This window comes from Malurus melanocephalus, unplaced genomic scaffold (genome assembly GCF_030028575.1).
Source record: "Malurus melanocephalus ecotype Western Australia unplaced genomic scaffold, MMel_1.1 scaffold_38, whole genome shotgun sequence".
In the NCBI taxonomy this organism is placed as follows: Eukaryota; Metazoa; Chordata; class Aves; order Passeriformes; family Maluridae; genus Malurus; species Malurus melanocephalus.
The window spans coordinates 2731546-2753433 of NW_026623270.1; the positions used below are offsets into that span (position 1 = coordinate 2731546).

General features: G+C 44.6%; 1 protein-coding gene across 1 annotated transcript in view; it reads right to left on the bottom strand.

The window, feature by feature from the left end:
- The window catches only part of SLC22A3 (solute carrier family 22 member 3), a 25652-nt gene extending 4795 nt beyond the window's left edge, over nt 1-20857 (bottom strand). Inside the window, exons 1-7 of the mRNA XM_057364425.1 lie at nt 20288-20857; nt 11193-11296; nt 9508-9662; nt 6495-6660; nt 5518-5635; nt 989-1086; nt 666-880 (exon numbers count right to left, since the gene is read on the bottom strand). Coding sequence (XP_057220408.1) covers nt 666-880; nt 989-1086; nt 5518-5635; nt 6495-6660; nt 9508-9662; nt 11193-11296; nt 20288-20701 — 1270 coding nt within the window. The 5' untranslated portion in view covers nt 20702-20857. The remainder of the gene's footprint in view (nt 1-665; nt 881-988; nt 1087-5517; nt 5636-6494; nt 6661-9507; nt 9663-11192; nt 11297-20287) is intronic.
- Between the last annotated feature and the right edge of the window lie 1031 nt (nt 20858-21888).

Below are 21888 nucleotides of genomic sequence, written 5' to 3' on the forward strand. Positions count from 1 at the left end.
AAAAAAAAAAAAACCTAAAAAAAAAACCTAAATCAAAAACATGGTAGGGAAAACAATTTAAAGAAAAGACAGAAGTGCTGGGAAGCCTTTGTGCAGTATCAGACCTTTTAATTGTCCTTGAAACAAGATAAGAATAGTTTAATTGAAAGCCATATCTTTCTCCCAGTCTCTCAGCATTGTCCAAACCCTGGGAGAGTGAGGGCAAGGGAACAACCTCTGTGTTGTCTACCACAGCCCCTACATTGTGTTGTGCTTTGCATTGTTTTATTTGCAGACAAAAAACTACCAAGATGACTCACCTTAATCACGGATTCCTTATATAAGTGTGTTCCACGTCAGGGGAATGCATTTTCCCATTATGTTTGTATACTTTTCCCTTGCATTTGCCTTCAAAGAGAGTTCAGGKCTTTTCTATAATTTTCTCTAAGCCTGAGAGTTCAGAGCCTTTCTATAWTTTTTTCTAAGGCTGTCCCCAGCTGCTGCTCATAACCCATCAAAAGAGAGGGCAATTGCACATCTCAGAGTGATTCATGTAAATAAGGTGTGCTGCTTATCATCACCAGATGCTTTTACTTTTTTCTGCAGTTTTGTGGGGCTCTCTGTCCTTGCTCAGGAGGTGTCAGAGAGAATCCAATGACCTCAGAAGCCCAGGAGAAGGGAATTACCTTCTGGCAAGAAGGCAGTGATGAGGCACGCAACTCCCGCCACGATGTTGCTCATGGCAAAAGGCAGGCGCCGGCCGATGCGATCGATYGTCACTATAATTAGGAAAGCAGCGGGCAGCTCCACGGCTCCTGAGATGAARAAGTCCAGGTAGAGGTTTCCTCCGATAATTCCCAGGCGCATCACAAGCCCTTGGTAGATCAGGGCACTTGTGAACCTAAACAGCAAAGGGAATAAGTGTTGAGAGGCAAATAAATAAGAGTCACAAGGGAATCTTTCCTCAAAATACACCCTGGTAATAAGTTGGACTGGCACGGGCACTCACCAGGCGTACATCAGGATGAGCGTGTTCCTCCTCATCTGGGGAGTCCTCACCAGGTCGAGAAAGGAGGGGTTGCTGACCTCCTCATTGCTGATAGTGATCTGAGGGGACAAGTGAGCAGCTGTCAGGGGTCAGGCAGGCACTGGGCTGGGGTTTCTGTGCCATATTCCAGCCCAGTCAGCAAAGTTTGCTGCTCATAGCACTCCAGGGCAGCGCACAGGTATTGGAACAGCTTATCACTGGACACAGCTGAGAGCTTTCCTTAATGCTGATCATGCAAACATCAATTAAAAAAATCCCCAATCTCAACTTAAAAATGGCAAAATTATTTCTTCCTGGTTGTTGACCTGGACTTTCTTGGAAGGCAATAAGCAGTCATTGTCATATCAGGACCACTGGGAGCAGAATTGCCTTCTGCCAGGATGCCAGAGARGAGGAGACAGGGAAAAGCAATGGGATGAGAGAAGGGAGAGGGGTTGAGCAGCAAGCAGTGGACTTGGGAACATCACTGGGGGCACAGCTGGGCAGGAAGAAAAGACAAGTAACAGAAAAAGCAGACCTGTGACAGTGCTTGGATGCTACAAAATATTCAACTAGTGAAATTCAGAGGGTTTCAAAATACACAAAGCCCTGTATTGAACTTGACTTTTACCCTGGTAGAAAAAAAGTCCTGAGTATGAATTCATGGTCCTCCTACTGTCCACAAAGTATAATAAATCTGTTCTCMGCTGCCTCCAATACAATCACAAGACACTCGATTAAATTACTGGTTGCAAAGTTTAACACAAAAGAGCAAGATTCCACACAGCCTGTATCTACCTGTTGAAATTCATTGCTGTAGATATTACAGAGCTAGAATAGTAGCAGGACAAAAAAACGGATTAGTTATATTGATCTAGGCTGTTTTCAACTCTGGCCAGTTTTTAACTGTGATGTCCAAGTCAGGTGCAAACCCTTTGATCATAAAGTCCTTTGGCAAGTGAGAAAAATGCAAGGAAGATCAGGTACAGGTTTTAGGCAGGGACAAAGCATGATAMTGCCCAAGAACTGGCAACACCTAGRATTGCTATCAGCTCTCAAAGCAGCTGTGGGGAACATGGGGTTAAACCTGCCGTGCCTTTTTTAGAAGGATTTTAGGCAGTCCTTCTGCTTTAACTCTCAGTTTGTGACCCCTCCTGAGAGGAGGYCCAAAAGGGCAAGCAAAGGAGCAAACCCCTCTTTATTATCACAGCACYTGCTGCTCACATGGGTGCAAGAGCCCAGGCCAGTGGGGAGACAGGGGTGAAAGGATGGAGAAAATCAAGGAACATGTAGATCCATGATGAGAACAAGGGAAAAGCCAAAGGCACTGCCTGAGGGACTCATCAGCTCAACCAGGGCTGAGCCTGAAGCTTTCACCCTGTATTTGTTTTGTTGTATCAAAACACAGCTGCTCTTCAGTAGGATTTGGCTGGATGTATTTACACACGACATTTTTGTAACCGAGCGACACAAAGCTTTGTGAGACAGAGAAACTCTACATTTGAACTTCCTTTCTACTCCCTCTCACTTTTCTTCTGTAACCAGAGCCAAAAGCTTTCTTCCAAGCACTGCCACTTGTGGTGCATGCCAGAGCCCTTAGTGAGGCAGGCTGAGGTTGCTGGGTTTCTGCACTGCTCTTGGACTCTCTCATAGTATGGTTATAAAGCTGCCATGCCTGTTGTTTGTAAGAACAGGCTGCCAGCCATCACTTGTGACTTTGTGCAAATATGGCTTTAGTTTTCCAGAAGACTAAAGATAAATTCAGCACAACTGTCACTTGTATTTTWATGTCTTAATAAAGTAATGATAACCCCAAGCATGACTGAGCACTTTTTTATAGATGAAGAAAAAAATCACTTCAGCGTGTCAGCTCTGTAGGGGAAAAAATCCTCTTTTTGTTATTTGAAGTCAAGGAGAGTTTTGCTATTCACATCAGTGCAGTCAGGAATTCAGTGACAGGGCCTGTGTTTCCAAAGACACACTTTCTGTAAACCCTGGATGAGGTTTCATAACTTCCCTTATGTTTTCATGTTCCAGTAAAATTACATATCAGTGTTTTCACAGTAACATTTGTGTATATAGTTCTACATATGCATCAATCTACATGTGCCATGCATGTTTATACATACATGGATATATATAACATTTACCTATATACATGGATATATATAACATTCACCTATGTAAATTAATATATGCAAGAAATACATATATCTAGATATGATCTATAGGGTAGAAAAAGCCTGTATATCAAGGAACAGGTTTCAATCCACAATTCTCTTATGAAGAGGCTCCTGCTCAGCTGGTTGCAGTTCATTCTGGTTTTGGACAGGGACCAAAAATTAGAAAATTATTTTGAGAAAACCCTGAATGGTAGGATAAATATGAGCAACTGGAAAAAAATGAGTTTATAATTTAATGAGTTCTGGTTGGAGTTGACCTATACTGGTGTYGTAACTCACAGAGCAAAAGCAGCAAATGTTTATCCTTTTTTTCATCCAAAGTTCATCTCTGGTTTTTGCATGCCAACAAAAACTCAAAGCTGCAACATCCAGAGCTGTGTAAGGGACTTGGCCAATGAAATTGRTACAGGCATGTTGGAACATCTGAGCCCAAGTGCACTGAGGGATGATCCCTCTCACTTCTCYCTCTCCCTCCACACCTGCAGCACTTATTCTGAAATTCTGGAGTTGTTTCATGAAAGAGAAGTCTGATATCAGTTAATGTGAGAAATACACTTGATCCAGCATTCCTGGAGATGCTCTCTTTCCTCTGGGCACAGCACAAAGGATGACAGAYATTCTAAATTAAAAGGGTCACAGGAACAGATCCAGCACAAATCTGGATGTGTGGAGGTTAATCTSTTGCAGCTGTAAGTGGCTTAGGGACATGAGCATGGATCCTTTTGGAGAAAARAAAAAACAAATACAACATTTAAAAAAGACAAGGAAAGACACACATCTTTCAGACACGATGCTTTGAAAATGCTGATGTTTAGAGAGAGGAAGTGGGTGTAGGAATGCAGGGCTGAACGTGCAGGGGAAGCTGCAGCAGGACAAACTTCCTGCTACATGACTTGGGGCATGCTTGGCACTGAGTAATACTAACCAGGATGTGGGAATCTCACAGGTSTATATGCCCCAGAAAAAGACAATAATTAATAGAATCATAGAATGGTTTGGRTTTGAAGGGGCATTAAAGATCATCTAGTTCCAACTCCCTTGCTGTGAGCTGAGCATCTACTAGACTTGGTTGCTCAAAGCCTTGTCCAGCCTGGCCTTGAACACTCTCAGGGATGGGTCATCTGCATCTTCTCTGGGAAATCTGTTCCAGTGCCTCATCACYCTCACCATGAAGAATTTCTTAATATCTCATCTAAAACTGTCCTCTTTAAGTTTGAAGCCCCATGCTCTGTTGTTTCATGCCCTTGACAAAAGTCCCTCTCCAGTTCTCTCGTAAATCCCCTTTAGGTACTGAAAAGTGCTCCCTGGAGACTTCACTTTTCTGAGTGGAATAACCCCAGCCCTCTCAGCCTTTCCTCACAGGAGAGCTGCTCCAGCCCTCTGATCATCTTCATGGCCCTCCTCTGGACTCATTTCAACRGGTCTGTGTCYCTTCATAATCTATGAGGTTTAATAATGCCAAGTACAAGGCGCTGCACCTGRGTCCAGGCAACCCCCAGTATCAACACAGGCTGGGGGATACACAGATCCAGAGCAGCCCTGCTGGGAAGAACTTGGGGTTGCTGGTGTCCAATTGTCTCCAGCATAGGAATTATAGAATGGCTTGGTTTGAAAGGCCCCTGAATGATCTTTCTGGCTGTCCACATCTGTTGTCMCAGCACCATAAGGCCGGTGCTGAGYAATCATGGTCTGGGAGCCAGACACTGCTGCCAGCACAGAACGAGCCAAATGCTGCAACAACACGGYCTCGTTATGTGAAATGCATCAATCCTTTATGGTTCTGTCACGACCACTGGCCAAAGCACAGTAACTGTAACATATGCTGTCCTATTTTGTGGATAGTGATCTCAGAGCTTCCTCAACTGTTAATCTTGCAGCATAATTTTCCCCTATTGGGATGAAAGCAAATAGATATCTAAATTCTACTTCCATTTTCTCTTTGAGTTGTAAAAGAAAGTTCTAGAAAAGGAGCCAGGAAAGTGGATCCTGCTACCTGCACTGTCASCTAAAATGGCAACTGCTGTGAAATACCATTGCCACTCAGTTAGTTTCTGATATTTCCCACAAGTTTTTAAAGTGGGAGAGTTAAAAAAGAAAGACCTGATATGTTGTTTTTCAAATCTTCATTTTTCAGCCCATATATTTCCAGCCAGTTCACTTTTACCATCTTGTAATTAACGAACTAAGTGTGGGACAGACAATTCTGTCCTGGTGTGACCCTTCAAAAGTGTTGTTCATCCCTTTAAGAGAATGCACTTTAACACCACTGAACTTTCCAAAGTTTAAGAAAGGTTAGAAAAAATCTCTAGCTCAAACACATGACTGTACCTCTGAGTAATGTGGAGAGAGAAATTTCCCATTGTGTTTTGCAATGTTGCGCATGATTTTTAATGCCTCCTCTCCCTTTTTGCGTGTCAGGAGCCAACGTGGAGATTCAGGAACCACCCTGTAAGAACACAAAAGTCATAAATAAGGATTGTACCCTATAACATCATAAGTAAAGCAAAGTCTTTTGTCTTCTACCCTGTGTTAATACAAAACACACTGATTTTTCAGCCTCTGGGATACAGAAGCTCTCTTGAGGACTGCTTTTACAGTCAGTCTCCTGTAAAATATTTTATTCTAGTGGGCAAGAAAGAAGAAAATAGACTACATCAGTACTCTACAAAGCTGAAAAATCAGAAATCTGACTATTGTATTTGCACAATGGTTGTCAAAAGTGTAACCAACAAGCCAAGAAGACCCCTRTAGAACAGCAAAAATGAAAGCCAGCACTGAACACGTGCAGTAACATGGCCTAGAGCTAAGATGATTCACAATTTAAAAGTTCCCAGCAGGCAACRTTTAAAGAAGCAATGTTCAGGAAAAGGCTCCGTGGGTCAGTTTCTTTGGATCCATCCCACAGGATGGCCGCACTGAGAYGGGTGTTTACCACGGCTCAGCACTCTGCTTTCTCATCAGCTCAGGGGACCTGCAGGGAAAGCTCAGACTTGAATCGAGTAGATAATGAAATGTTAAAGTGGGGTGTCATGGCTGATGAGAAAAATAAACTTTGGTCAAGTTATAAACAGAGCAGGGTTCTGTGAAGAGCAGCTGTGTCTGATCAGAGAGGCAAAGTCGGAACAGAAAAACAAAAGTAMTATATGTCTGTAATTCACAAAAAAGGAATTACAAATTATAAAATCAACARCATGAAAATATCTTCTTCTTAATCTACATGTTCCAGTTAGAGACCGGGGGCCACAGCTCTCAAGGTACTCAAATAGCAATAGTAATAATGACAAGAGCAATGACTGCAACATTACCAATAGTAGAGCAGGAAGAGGAAGTTGGGCAGTGAAATGGCCAGCTGGATCCCCTGCCAGGTGGGAATCAARTACGCAATTCCAGGGAGAATTATAATTCCCAGGGTAAAGAATATCTGAATCACGATTCCAACAATCCGCTGATCGGAACCAACGATCTCTGTCACTGAGCAGAGACAAAGGAAAAATAAATAGCACAGAAACAAACAAACATAATAATAATAATAATAATAATAATAATAATAATAATAATAATAATAATAATAATAATAATGAAGAAGAAAAAGAAGAAGAAGAAAAAGAAGAAGAAGAAAAAGAAGAAGAAGAAAAAGAAGAAGAAGCAGAAAAAGAAGAAAAAGAAGAAAAAGAAGAAAAAGAAGAAAAAGAAGAAAAAGAAGAAAAAGAAGAAAAAGAAGAAAAAGAAGGAAGGATATGTTGCATCAGATCTGTCTAGGCCAGCATCTTGTCTTCAGCAGTGTCAGCATGTCACTGAGGCTGTCCAGGGCAAACATGGGTGATACCTCCTCATCAACTCACCCACCCTTCTTCAGCCACAGGGCTTTCTGGATGTTTACTACTGAATCACAGAGGGCCACAACAGGGGGTGGAGATTGCATTGTGATCATGTTTGTTAAGAAATTCTTAGCACTTTCCCCAGCACAGTTTTAGCACCTGCCTCAGACAAGAGGATCCTTCAGGCAGAGGCTGCTCCTGGCAGGTAATATGGACAAGGTGTCCATGGGGAAGAGAGTTTAACCACACACTGCTGGTTGCTCTGAGGGCTAAGGTATGATCCAGTTTGGTTTATTTATTAGAATAATTATAACCTTTGTTGTTTGGGGTTTTTTAAATAATTTGGTTGGATTTTTCATTTTGCAAATGGATCTAATAGCTCTGAAAGTGATGCCCTTTTTTCAGGCAGTATCCCATGGCCATGACAGCCACATCTGAGGTGACCAATGCAAGAAGAAGTGTCTCCTGTTTGTTCCAAAATTGTCACCACTGCATAGCCTTCAGAGTAGAAGCAGAGGGTTTTAGCTTGGTTCATAGTACACAGAAAACACTTTCTTTCAAATTTATTTATTTATTTATGTGTTTTACTAGAGGTGAGGCAATTTTAGAAGTAACAATGATTTGTTTTCGCTGGAAATGCAGAGAGATATGACACCCTGGCCATTTCTATGGACTATTCATCACATTTGCATTGCCCAGGGGCAAGCTAGTTGCCTAAAGGTAGCTGCTTAGCATTGCCCCCAAAAGAGCTGGACTGTGTGTAAAAGCAAAGGGAGGTTATTGGGGCAGCCTGAAGCACAGATCAAGAGCTTTGGAACGGTATTAACAGCAACCATCCTCCTGGTGCAACCAAATCATATGTTTCTTAAAATACCTTAGGTTGGTAAATGCACTGAGTGATCCCAGGGGACAACAGTCAGGGATAAGGAAGGAATTGCTCTATCCAAGAGTTAGGGATCTTGCTTAGGTCTGTGTGGGCCTTGGACAGCGAGGATCTGTTTGCTTTAGCAAACAGAAAAACTCTGGGAGAACAGTTACAATTACATACTTGAAGGTCAGTTCACAGGGAACAGAAAGCCATKGGAAAAGAGCAGAGAAGGAATGAGAAAGGGAACATGGAAGAACAAGCTTTACCCATCCTATACATTGTATGCAAATAGAGACTGATTGTAAATTGTTTGAATTCTTATAAAATATGAGGCTTCTTTACAATAAACAGATTTGCATGCAACCAACTGCGGAGCAGAGTCCGTGTGTCAATCTCTGGCAGGTCTGCAGTAATACCCTGTCCCTCAGGATCTCTCAATCTTTCCCTAAAGCCAGCAGTCTGATCCGAGCACTGAAAAACACTCCTTTCTATTAAAGCTTGGCCATTTTTAGGAAGCTATGTGTCTGATCAGAGTTCATTCCAAAGTTTCAGGATAAGATCTGTGTTTAAAATTAGGCCATGTGCATGGAAATAAGAGGAAAAGCAGCTTCTGGTCCTTTCACTGGATCTTGGATATGAACTGCTCAGCAGTGTAACTTTGCCCAGAAAAACAAGGTTCTTCTGGGCTTTAGATGCTAAAAGGGCTAGACTGGTATGTTTGCACATTCATCACCACAGCRCTCCCAGGTCCCACTGTGTTTATGTCTGGTTGCAATTCCACTCCCATTCATCTACATTCCACTAGGAATTTTCAACAGTTGCCACAGGCCTCATAGAAAACAGCAACAGTACAAGCTTTTGCCCTATATATTGATGTAATCACTGTGTTTTGGTTTATGACAGTAGATTACCAAATGGYTGATTTTCTCATTAAGTAAATGTGACATCCCATCTCTAGCAGRATGCCTTCCTCAATGCCTTGCTCTTTCATGCTCTATCACTTCTTCATTGAACCTGGCAAGGTTCAAGAAGCCACAATAATATCCTTTCCTCATCACAAGGAAGCTTGCTATGCAAAGAGCTTTATTAATATAGACTAGACTGATAAACTACAACCTACCAAAGATTCTGTARCCCTGCTGTTTTCATGCTATTTATAACACAGCTGCTCTTCCTTTTCCCTTTTCAGGAAATAATAGTCTTACTATGGACCCTGCTGTCCAGCCTGACACTAAGCAAAGTATCCCAGCTAAAGAATGAAAGCAGCCAGCCAAGCTCTCCTCCCAGAGAGACAAAGCAGCTAACTCCTCTGAGCATCTGTGGRAGATGTTCAGACTGCCAAAATAAACCATGTCCCCATTTGTGTATCCGGTTTATCTGGGGCTTGCTCTGTAGATTTTTATCATCTTGGTCACCTTCTGTGTAACAAGAAAACATTTACTTACACCTCACCCATTCCCTCACCTCTTAATCATTGGAGGACAAATGCATTAAATAGGATGGACTGACTCGAGGGCCAGTGCTTTGTTACTAAGAAATAGTGTTATGATGAGCAGACGTAGTCAGAATCTTCAACCTCCAAAAATCCCTGACCTTTCCTAACTAAGAAAAAAAGAAAGTGACAGCTCTCACCAATCACGTAGCCTGTCATCCAGGTTCCCTTGCCAAACATGCCTTGGAGAAAACGGAAGACCAAAAATACAGTAAAATTTGGTGAAAATGCCACTATGATACCACATATCCCAACCCCAAGGCAGGAGAGCAGGTAGATGAGGATTCTCCCATATCTGTTGRAAAAGAAAGTGAAAATCATGAAAACGCACAAAGATTTTTTTTTTCCCCAACAGTTAATTTTAGTGCTAGACATGAAAGCGACTTTTTGAGACCAGCCTTTTTCCAAAAGGTGGCTCTCTGAAACTTTGTAGTGTTGGCCCTTGGGATATGGAACTCTTTTCGCTGTGGAAGTTATCACTGTCTTTATGTCACYAATTTCAAAACTGGTGATGTCCTCACCAGCCTCCACAGTGTTTTAGAAAAATTATCTTTTTGTACCTAAACTATGGGTCATATGTTCCAGTTTAGGTTTTTGATCAAGTTTGATTTGAACAGRTTTTTTGATAAGGGCAACTTTTGTTGGAAATTTCTGTTTTCACAGGTTAGTCCCCTGATAATAATTACAGCAACTCTGTGAAAGCCATTTCTGCTTTAACTATTCTATGTGACTTTCTAGGTTTGGTTTAGGTCTAGACAGCGTCTTTTCAAACTCTGTCTAATGTGTTCAGGACTCTTATTTTCCAGCAGGAAACATAACCATATGCCCAACCTAAGCCATAATTAAAAAAAATATATCCCTGTAGTTTCATGGAACTGTGTCCTTGGAACACAGCTAYATCTTTTCTCCATCGCTGTTGTTTTAAGAGAAGCTGTGAAAAAATTATGTAGTTGTTTATAAAATCAGAAAGTATTTGCAACAGTATTTGTTTGTTCATTTTGTTTAAAAGACTTCATGAGAAGAATTAATGCAGGACAAAACCCAGACAAATTTCAACCAGACCCATTCTTTTGAGTGCTGTCAGGAAGACAGGAGTGAAATAATCTGGCTCCAGCAGATTCCCCAAGTGCTGTTGATATACAACGTCCACAGTTGTACAGTTGTTACATTATGCTTAATACACAAGTACTCTTCAACATATTATTTTGTTTCAATAATTGGCTCTAATATCTCTGCTCTTTCACATTTTAAGGTACTAGTATCACAATTGCATAACCAGACACTGAGAAGAGATATCTTAAATCAGTCAGTGCCATGGCCTCTTTTTTGCCTTGCTTTTTCCTTTATTACCACATCCCTTGGAAAGATGAGGTTCCCTTGAAATTACTTTTGTTTTATAGTTCAAAATTTTCTATCTGAGATTACATCACAAACAAGTCTGCCTATGAAGAAATAATACTCTAWGTTATTGTTACCACAGATACATCCTTCAGTAAACATCAGTCCGGGAACCTCCTCAGGATGCTTCCTTTTCATTTCTGTATCCTTCTGCCCTTCCCCGAGTCCAGGGAAACATTGGAAACCACAAGAAAATCTCATTTCTTGGCATTTTAAGGTCCAAACAGGACCAGTAAGTACAATAGCGCAAAATTTCCAGCCCAAATCAAAGCAAACATTATATTGGCTGGGTTTYGTTAACACAGTTTGGAGATGTTTATCCAAAGTGAATAAAACCTGCAAAATACTGACACATGCCTACTGCAGGTGAYAGTGGCAGTGATTTCCCCTCCCAGCAAAGCAAAGGACAGCAGAGCTCGTACTGTACCTGTCTGCAGCATAGCCCAGGATGAAGGCGCCCGTCAGGAACCCCAGATTGAGGATGGCCTGGGAGAGATCCAGCATCCAGGCATTGCCACACACAAGGTCGTACTGTGGGAAGGAGGGAGAGGCATAAACACACACGTGGGTCATTCGTCATCCTCAGGRCAAAACGTTATAGAGCTGCACAGGTCCACACGGGAAGGGGAGAAGGAAGGGGAAGAGGATGGGGAAGCTCAAATATGCTTGCTCAATAATAAGCACCATAGCAAGAACAGTTCAAGTGTCACGGAGACAGAGGGAGAGTTCCTCCTTGCCAAAAGGGTGCTGCCTTTCATGCATCAGTTGTCCAGATTTGGAAAGCAAATCACTCTTCTGCCAACAGCACTGTTAATTATGTTGCCAAGGCAAAGTTCTGAATTTGCTTAGTGCAGAATAAGGGTCCACAGCTACTGCCAGTGAAAACATCATCTTATAGAAATGGTTTAGTTATTCTTCTTAGTGCTTTCTGCATGAAAGCAAAARCATGTAGTCTCCAAGAAAAGTGAAAACAGATCTCAGGACAATTTCAGAAACATTGGATAAGTATTTTCTTGGTGCAGCTTTCCCAGATTTTTCTATTCCTTGTACTGCAGCATCCATAACTCCATAGAATATTAACAAGGATGGGGATGGTGATGTGTGGAAGCAAAGGCAAGGAAGAGTGGTTGAGAGGAAGGAAGGGACTAGGAACTAAAACCAGAATGAAACTAAAAACAAAGTAATCCTATAGACAACATGGCATTGGAAATTATTTTACAGGTTCTTGGTGAATGAAGAAGTGTTAACCACTGCAGACCATATGGGATTTGGAAGGTTTCAATCCATACCTGGGGTAATCTTTGGAACAATGAGGCTTCAGCACCAAAGGAAGCCACAGACAACAGCAGCTACCACCGTGTAACCTAGAGAGATCCTTTTGCTTTCACATGTGAGTTACAAGAAATTTTTTTCATTATCAACAAGGTGCCGGTTGCTGAAGCACACGCAGTGTGCCACATTAGTGCTCAGCAGCACATGACACCTCCAAGCCCTGTGTTTGAACGGAGTGGCCACATGGTGGGGCAGGGAGATAACAGCTTCTTGTGCCATTCTCAGCTCTAACAGACCCTAAAGTGTCCTGAACTCAAGCTCCATCTCAGCCCTTTTGCATGCTGTAATGCCCRGAGAGTATTATCTGGGCCTGAGGCCTCAGAGGTGCCTGTGCAGGACACACAGATGGCACCTCATCGGTCTCCAACCTGACAGATATCCCACCTCCACTGATGTTAAACAAAGTCATGGGTTTGATGTCAATCCCATTGCTCCAGGGAGCCTGAATGGCTGCCTTTCATCACCTGGCTTCCACTTCTGTAAATCTTGAGCAAGAGCTGCAGGCACCTCTGAGAGGAATAAAACCTGCTCTCAGCTGTCATACTCAGAAGTAATTATAATGTTTTCCTGAAATAGCCTGAATGTGGAGCAGCACTTTCAGGTTTACTTTTTAAAGCTATGACAACCCTGGCAAATAGTATCAAAAGATGTACCTTTGGAAAACATGGAGGATTTATGAAAATTACCACTAAAAGAAGGTTTTTAGAACACAATGTAATGATGTAATGCTAGACGTTGGGACTCTCCTTGTCCCCTTTCCAAAAATGTATTTACTTTTAAATTATTTGATCTCTCTTTAGTGTAAACAGGCAAGGAATAAACTGTTGTGAAGGAAGGCAGGAGAACAATTGAATGCCAGAAAGGAAGGGGAAGGTATCTTTAACAGAGTGGACTCTTTCAACTGTGCAGCAATTTCCTATGATGTATGCTGCAGCTGAAATAATCTCTGCACTAATTATATAGTCAAGTATGTAATATATGCAGGGAAATAGGAACATACAGAAAACTTCCAGGAGCCATGGGCTCTTTCTGAAGGTTAGTGACAATACACTAACTGTTCTAAGTTAGTCCTGCACTTTGTCATTTTCTAAGTATTGAAATAAATTCTGGTACAGATAAGCACTTCTGTGTGCTTGACGCAGCACCTAGAGTTGAAGTCATCACCCTGCGAATGTCTTGTTTTTCACTTGCAAACATAACCTTTAGAGGGGAATGTAACCTTTAAAAGAGAATTGAACACCCCACAGAGATCTTTCCTTTATCCAAGCCGCCTGTCAGACCCACCTCAGTGCTTCAGCCGTGACCTGGTTTGGTTGTGCCTAGAAGTTTTCCCTACATACATCCCTTGGATGAAAATCATCTGCAACAGTTTACCCACGTTTTCAGACTGCCTCCAGTTGGTCTGTAGTCCTCCTGTAAGACACCCTTCCCAAACATTTCCCATGTTCCTTGACAGCAGCCTCTATAAAAGGCAGGGGCATGGTGCCGGGGGTCAGGGGGAGAAGGATATGAAAAGCTTTGGGTTTTTCTTCCCCTGGTCCTAAGCCCATTTGTTGTTCTGTGCAGCACTGGCTACACCCAACCAGACCCTGTAGAGCCCAGCGAGCTGGCTCCTCGCTGCCATCACCAAGCAGGAGAGCCACCCCAGCTGGCCAGCTCCAGCCCAGGGCACATCCTCTTCCTGCCATTGCTGCCCTTCCCAGCCAAGCCCTGGCTGCACAAGTGCAGGCACCCAGCACAGCCCTGCCRCTCACCTCTGCATCCAATCCTGCCCCAGCCTGCTTGATTTCTATCCACTGAATGATACACACCATTGTGCTCCTGGGGACAGACCTTTTCTATTCAGGGAGTTGACTAAAGAACTGCCCAAACTGGTAAACAATCCACTTCCTCGCTCCTTTTCTCTCAGCCTTGACAATGAGCTGCCATTGTGAGCARAAATGAGGCGCTGCCATCACCGAGGGCAGCAGGAACCAGCTCCTTCGTCATTCCTCTGTAGTCTCCCTAAGAGACGATAAAAACAGTTCWGTGCACCCTGCCAGCCGTGCAGTCCATGCAGCCATCCACTGCTGGCTGGAAATGCATCCCTGTGATGAATGTTTGCACWCCCGCTCAGGCTCGGGCACCAGCGAGATGCTCAGATTTACAGGAGCAGTGGTGTGACTGGAAGAAAGAGCACTGCTGTGCTTCACTGATCTCCAGAGCAGCAGCAAAACCACCTGAGTGAGATCTCTCTGGGGGAAGGAAGAGGCTTTGCACCGGCTCCTTGTAGCTCATCAGTGGTGTAATCGCTCTAGGAAGGAGTGGCAATTGGCTGAGCTTGTACATGACTAATGACTGGGAAATATGGGGCTGTGGCCACTTCTCATTTCTTCATAGCTTTGGAACAAGGCAAACATTTTCCGTTTTAGTTTGACCTACAGACTAACCACAAACTTGTAATTCCTCGTGCTTGAGAGACCTCTATTCACTTCAGCACTCATATCCCTGTAGAAATATATTGTTTTAAATCACGACATGTCATTAAATGCTCCTCAAAAAGCAGCAGCCTTGAGTGGGAGTTTTGAAATGCTTTACTGCCTGTTACAATTAAATTACAAAACAATGGATTAAACTCTGTGGTCAATAAAGAGTTTTACAGTGATTCCCCAGCCAGTTGCAGCAGCATGTTAAGAGTCCATACACACATTATAAATGGCATTCACACAAATGACCAAAAAGAGTTTGGCTTATCCCTTCACTCCCAGTGAAATATTCATCATTTAAGGAAACCTAGAGAGATGCTGACTGCTGCTGCATGTTCCTTATTTTCTGCTGGGCAGTTCTTCTCCWCTTCTCTTGTCCAGTGGCCTTTCAAACTGCTATCTTTCCCACATCCTTACTGCAACAAACCCCTCTGCAAGTGCATGCAGTGTAAAGGGAGAAATCACGTTCTTTTTCTCTTTCTGGTAACGCTCCTGTCAGAGCACTAAGGGATGAAGCAGCTGTCCTTCTCTGTGTCTGGTTTCCAGCTGAGCACTTAACAGGACAAGCAGAGTCAGTCTCCACCCTGCTGCCAGGGCACTGGGGCTAAGGCCTGGGGAGCAGATTGGCTTTGAATCTTTGGAGGTTTCTCTCCTGTGCGTGACCCAAGGCCCAGGCAGCACCTTTGTGCTGCCCTGCCTCTCAGATCATCTTATTCAGTGAGCCTCCTATGATAGAAGATCTGTTCTATACTTTTTCTTTTGTCTCTTCAGGGCCAAAGCAAGAGGGAGGCAGCGAAACTCACCATCTCCTAATGGGGGAAAAGCAGCAGCTTTCCTCAAAACATGAAGGAAAAGAATGAACGCTCAGGTAGTACCAGTGGGCTCGCTGGCAGTGGAAGAAACACAGCCCCACTGGCACAACCCCTGCAAGCATCTGCTCCAGCCCCTCTCAGACAGAGGAATCTTAGTCAGAATTTCATAAGAAATTCAGCAATTGCTGCTTCCTGTGCTCTCTGTGTGCCCTTTTCCCATCTCCCTCCCCTAATTAGTATTAATCCCATCACAACAATGAAAATAAGACAGGATATACTGCCATGCCAATAACAACAGTCACACTAGATCAACAATTGGAGGATGAGTTGAGTTGTTTACTCCCTTGGAGGAAGATAGCAGAAGGACCAGCTGTGTTTTCTCTACCCTGAGTTTGACTGACATTTTATCTCCCTCTCTGAGGGACTGTAAAAAACATGAGAAAAACATTATTTGTTTCCTTACAGGTTTTTCTGCAAATGTTGACTGGTATTTTCAGAGATGGCTGTCAAGCAGAGAAAAAGATTGATTCCCAGCAGGTGCAATAGGCTGTGCTCAGATGATCATTTGTCCACCTCAGACTTCACACTTCAGCAAGGATTATTGTGAGGTCTCAAAATGACATCATCTACWGTGTGAAGACTCACTGCAGACAGGACATATTGGAATCTGTTCCTTCTGCTCAACCCCTTCCATATTGGCATCTGTTTCTCCTGCCAAAAAGGGCCGAAATAAACTCTGCCTAGAATATGCCCAGCTGTGCTGTAGCTGCTGATGAYCACACAAACCTCCCCCTTCCTTTCCTCCACCACCTCAGGCCACTCCTCAATGGCAATTGTAGCTCATGCCCGTGCCTCGAGGAGTCATCAATGACAAAAAACTCTGAAGGGAATTGCTCTCCCTTTGYATGCTGTTTCCATCCACCCTGTCACAAAGTGCTGCATTTGTCTCCACTGGGATAAAAGTGCAGTGTCAAAGCCCAGCAGTATTAAAGATCAGTGASCCCATCTTCAGCACAGTTTCCTGGGAAAGTTAGATTCATTGACTTGGGTATGTCCTGGACACATGGGCCCTTCAAAAGGCTCACCCAGAAGGAGTCAGCAGACAAAATGCTTTCTGTTTCAAGTGCTACAGAGCTCAGGGGGTGACCTGGGCTCCCCTCCAGACCCCAGAGCATGGGGCTGTGGCACCCCAGTCCACTGCAGCCTCCCAGCACATCTGCTGTTTCTCCATCTCCATCTGCTGCCCAGAAACACAGCCCTTTCCTTCCCTCCTCCCTCTGTAGGAGCTGCTGCTGTCACCAGCCCTCCCTCCWGAGCAGGGCCAGCCACCTGCTGGGACCAGCATCAATTCAGACAGCACCAGCTGGCATGGGACAGGAATGGATTTAGCTCGATAATTTACCACCTCAGCTTCCCTCTCCAAGCAGAATCTGCGAAGCCACAGCATTCCCATCCTGCAGCTGACACACACAGCCGCATCTTTCAGCTTCAGGGGGAGATGTGCAAGACCCTCTCAATTAAACCGAGCAGATCACACTGAGCCAAAGTCCCCTGCRCAGATCCACCACCTGTGACACAGCYGTGTCCCAAAATRATGTYTTGAAACCTTCATGTCARCTCAGGTCTGGTTTGCTCAGCTCCAACRCGGTGCTGATCTGTGTGTGCAGCACCAGTGACAGCTTTCTCCAGTCTGGATTGCCCTCATAGAAAAGCCTGGCCAAAGCAATGGAGCATGGAGACCCTTGGCCGTGTCACTGCAGAAGTAGGGACCTGTTCTCAGAGCTCCTTGGACACCGAAAGAAGATTTCAAGAGGGAATCTTTAGCAATACAGTATTGCCCATCACTGGACCAAGGTAACTGGCTTTGCCATGTGTTGCTCCTGTAATGATTTCTTAGTACAATTTGCTCTTCTCCTCAAATGCTGAAGGATGAAATTCCTGCTATGTTTTCCCGAGCCTCACTGTTTCTCAACACTGAGGCTCAGGAGTTCTGTAGCAGCAGGTGATGCAGCAGCCACCCCAAGTGCTGCTTACAAAGAAGTGTGTGCTTTTTATCAGTCCATGGTCCCCTTTATTTCCTTTGCTTCCTGCTGCTGATGCTGCTGTGAGCACTTTTGATAAGACAGCTCTCCAAGATAAGAGAATGGCCCGAGAGCAACACGAGCAGTGAAGTCAGGTACCACAACACCATTTATTCCACAGCTCCACACCAATCAGTCTATCCAGCCACATGATTCAGCTTCTGAAGGGTGCTCAGAGCTCAGCACAATAGCCTGTGGCTTGGCTGCCAGACCTGCTGTGTGATGTGATATCTTTGCTCAGAAGAGCCTTTCCATGCCCGCTTTTGTCCTCTGAATGAATCCCCTGTCACACTGCAAATCCACACTGGATCTGTGCTTGCCATAGGCCTGGAAAAACTCCTTCAGTACACAGACTTCCCCCCCACCTCCCTCTTTCCCCCTGAACATAAACCCTGAGACTGTTCTGTAACTCATCCTTTTAACTYTGTCTCCCTTGTCACTTCCACTGTTGATTCAACAAGACATAAAATGCCAGAAATCTTTAGTTGGAAGAAACAGAAATATTTCTGCACACATGGACAAAATGAAGCATTTACAAGTAGATGGATGAGAAAAGAAGTCTTTGGTGAGCTAATTAAACAGAGCCTAAACTGAGTCATGCTTTGTTAGAGGCTCAGCTGGGTGAAAAGAGACCAAATTAAATCTGGGATTGAAATTGTCTTTGCTGGATGTGTAACTCATTAATAAGACATCAAGCTCCTTTTAGTAGCTGATCTCAGAGGAATTGAGTMAGGACATGCATCAGCCACAAGCTTCCTTTTTAGATGAAGAAATCAAACCTCGTGTGTTTATCCAGAAAATGTTGCAAAACTGGGAAGATTTTCCAAGTGACACAGGTCACAGCCCAGYAGCCTCCATCCAAGGTGGACCTGGCCTGCAAGGGTGCCTCTAGGAGTCACAGTGACACTGATGGTGGGTCCTGCTGCCCTGGCACAGGGAGAGACAGTCCCAGCATCTCATTCCTTGCAGACTGTTACTCCATGGTTTTCCCAATATGTGCCTTTGGGTGCACAGGTGGGGAGTGCTTCCCCAAGCATCCCTTCATCCCTCCTCGCTTGCCTGGCCCTGCAGGGTCTCCCCAGCARAGAGGAGGAAGAAAGTGCAGATGCACGAGGTATTTGCCAAGAACATTGGACCTTTCACTCCCATTTATTGCCACAAGACAAATACTGGTTTCCTTTCCCCAGAGCTGTACCCAGTGGCTCTTTTCTTCTGGGAAATCACAGTGGCTCCTTAGACACACAAACTGCTGCCATAAACGGACTCTGAGCACAATCCTATGGACACAGCCTATATGCTTTCACCCATAGCAAGGTTAAAGGGGAAAATAAAGAGTACAACAACAGGAAAGGAATCTCTTTATTTTTATTTTTAAGGTTTAACTCCTCACAGTCCCCCTGCAGAGACATCTTGGAGGCAGCAGTAGTATAAACTTCCCAGCATAGCCATGTCCTATGGATTGTCCCAGAGCCAGGCTGCAGCTCCCAGGCACCATTTGTCCTCCTGCCCACCCAGCCCTGCCTTCCACTGCCCAGTGGGCAGAGATTTGTCATTATTAGGTACCAAAGTTTGACACCAGCTCCCTGCACATCATTTGCAGCCCTGTGTCCACTGATTTCACCAATCATACAGAAAATCCAGTTCTGAATCTTTGCTCAAGGACCAGTCAGGTGCTCTGATTTCTCTTGTCTTGAGCATAGACCCTGGCTAAAAATGCTCAGGTTGCAGGCAGTGCTCAGGGAGAAAAGCTGCTGCTCTGGAGAGCCTGAGGCCAGCAAGTGGATACAGCAGCCCCAGCTGGATGAGAGAAGGATGGTGAATTGAAAGGATAGGACAGGCACCTCTTTTCAGAATTTGCTCCCAGCTTTTCCTGMTGTGCCCTAATCCAGTGCAAGTGCCCAGTCAAAAACCACAGCAGAGGCTCACGAGACAGAGTGGAACCAGAACCCTCAGCTGTGCTGACACATTTTGCAGTGCACCTTGATTAGTTCTGAACCAATCCCTCTAAGCACACTTTGTATTTTTCAAAACTGCATGAGTGACAATTGCTGCCAGAATGACCCTAAAATACACACTCCTAGTGYGCAGACTGTGTTTTGGAGCCAGACCGCAGAACATCCATGGCTTGATTACAAATTACAGAGAGGATCTCCTAGGAAAGCATCTTCAATGGCCTTTTTCAGCCTCATTAAAAATCACTGCATTTGTCAGTGCTTACCACTAGTGTAATAGCCCGCCCTTCCCTGACACTGACATTCAGGAAAAGCTGAATGTTAGCTTTGGGCAAAAATGTGTGTGGTTTGTTGTTTTTTATCTCTAGTAAGCACAATCACTTCTGCTGACTCCTGCCAGATCTCAGGCAGTCTGCCACCTGTTGTTTTTTATTACCTGCAAATTAAATATTCAATACTGGAAATACAAAGAATAGATAATGTACATCGATTCAGGTCATAGAGTACACTCAGAGTTAACACCACCAAAGTTCCTGGCCCAAAACTGAGCACCAGAAGCCTCAGATGCAAGGATTTAACTCTTTGTTTTAATCTGACATTCCTCTACATACAGAGCAATATCTGTGCAGGGTATCTGACTTTGTACAGGCAGTTGGTTTTGGACAGCCCCCTTTCATATCAGCTCACTTTTCCCTATAAGCTTGATGCCAGCACTGGATCATACTCATTGTCSCAATTTGCTTGTGACTCAAAATGAGATAAATCTGGAAAGGAAAACCAGCCAGCAAAGCAACGACCCTTGCACTGGCAATCCCATTTTACTGCTGCAATCCCACACCAGGACAGAAGCTGCTGCTTAGAGGATGGGTGTTTTCCTTACCTCGCTGACGATGGATGAGTGGGGGTGTTCATACACCCAGTCACCGTGGCAAGTGGCGAGCGGCAGGTTGCCCGCGCTGTGATTGCCATAGAGGGCGAGAGGGCTGCTGCAGGTGATGGAGGTGTCCCAAGTGACATCCAGCCTCTCGCACTCCCCACCGACGGACTCGTTCCCCACTTGCAGGGGCAGYACCGTGAAGTTTCGTTCCTCTTCCAGCGTCCAGCCACATCGTTCACTTAATTCAGCAGCCCCAGGGATCCTGCACCAGAAGCTGYCGGGTGCCCGCCCGAGGAAAACCACGCTTGCGAACAGGGAAGAAAAAGTGATGCCTGTCTGGCTAAGGAGGAAAAAGACCCTCTTTTGAAATCTTCCAAATTCCCCGGCCTSCTTCAAAACCTCATCGAAAGATGGCATTATGCGAGGCGGCGTGTCCGCTTGCAGCAGCCCGAGAGATGGCAGAGTTTCCCTTCACACTTCGCACCGGCTGCTGGCACCTCCTATAAACGCGGCGGTCTCGCCTCCCCTCGCTCGTCTCCTCTCATGTGCACAGGCGGACACACGGACACGGACACAGACACAGACGGACACACAGACGGACACACAGACGGACAGACGGACGCGCGGTGCTGCCGCTGGCATGAGCGGGGCCGGAGCGGGGCACGGCTGCGGGCGGACATGCGGGAGCACAGCCACGCACACGCGGGGACACTCGGGGCGCGACAAAGTGGCACCGGGTGACACACGGCCGGGCAGAACTGCGAGCTGCCGCGCACAGATTGTAGGAGAGGAGGGGCGCGCGTTCCCTRTTCATCCCGAATGTTAAAGAGATTATGAAATTAACCCGGTTAACCCCTTCGGGGAGGGCGAGCCGCGAGTGCCGGCTCCCGCGGCAGCTGCGATAAATTAACAGGTGCGAGGGTAAAGCAGAGAGTTAAAAGGGAAAGAGCGCAGAAGCTGTGGCAAAAAGCATCAGTGAGTGATGCGGGTTCTGTGCGGGATGGCAGGAGCAGGAAGAAAGTTGTTTCAAAAGACCTATGGTCTTTCCTTCCACAAATAGACATTAGTACTGCAGCAAAGTTAAATTACTTCTCCAAGCCACTACTTCGGCATCTGCACACACAATTCCCTAAAGCCTTTTCCTTCTGTAGCATAAATAAAGTGAGGATTGCAAGCTGCAGCTTGCAAATCCAAGATTTTTTTTAAAGTTTGAGTTACCTGTTCAAGAAGGCTTTTTTATGACCTTGTTAATTTTAATGGCACAAAGTCTTCCAAATACTTACAAGATGACAGTGTTTCTTTCTCAAAAATGAATAGAAAACAAATTATCTCACTTTTCTATCTACAGTTTTCCTCTCAAACTGTTTTTTTGAGAAGGGGGAAGAAGAGAAGAGGGAGCCAGGATCAGGGTGCATTTTGTGTGCATGTGAGCACATCTTGTGCAGAACACCATGAATCAAATCAGGGATGCAATAGTAGAGTTTTTTGAGCATWGTTCAGGATCATGAGGTCCATGACCACTCTATTCTCTTGTGAAAAGGASCAGAGGGACATGACCTATCAGAGATGTCTCCGGCAATCCATTGTCTTTGGTTACCTACAGC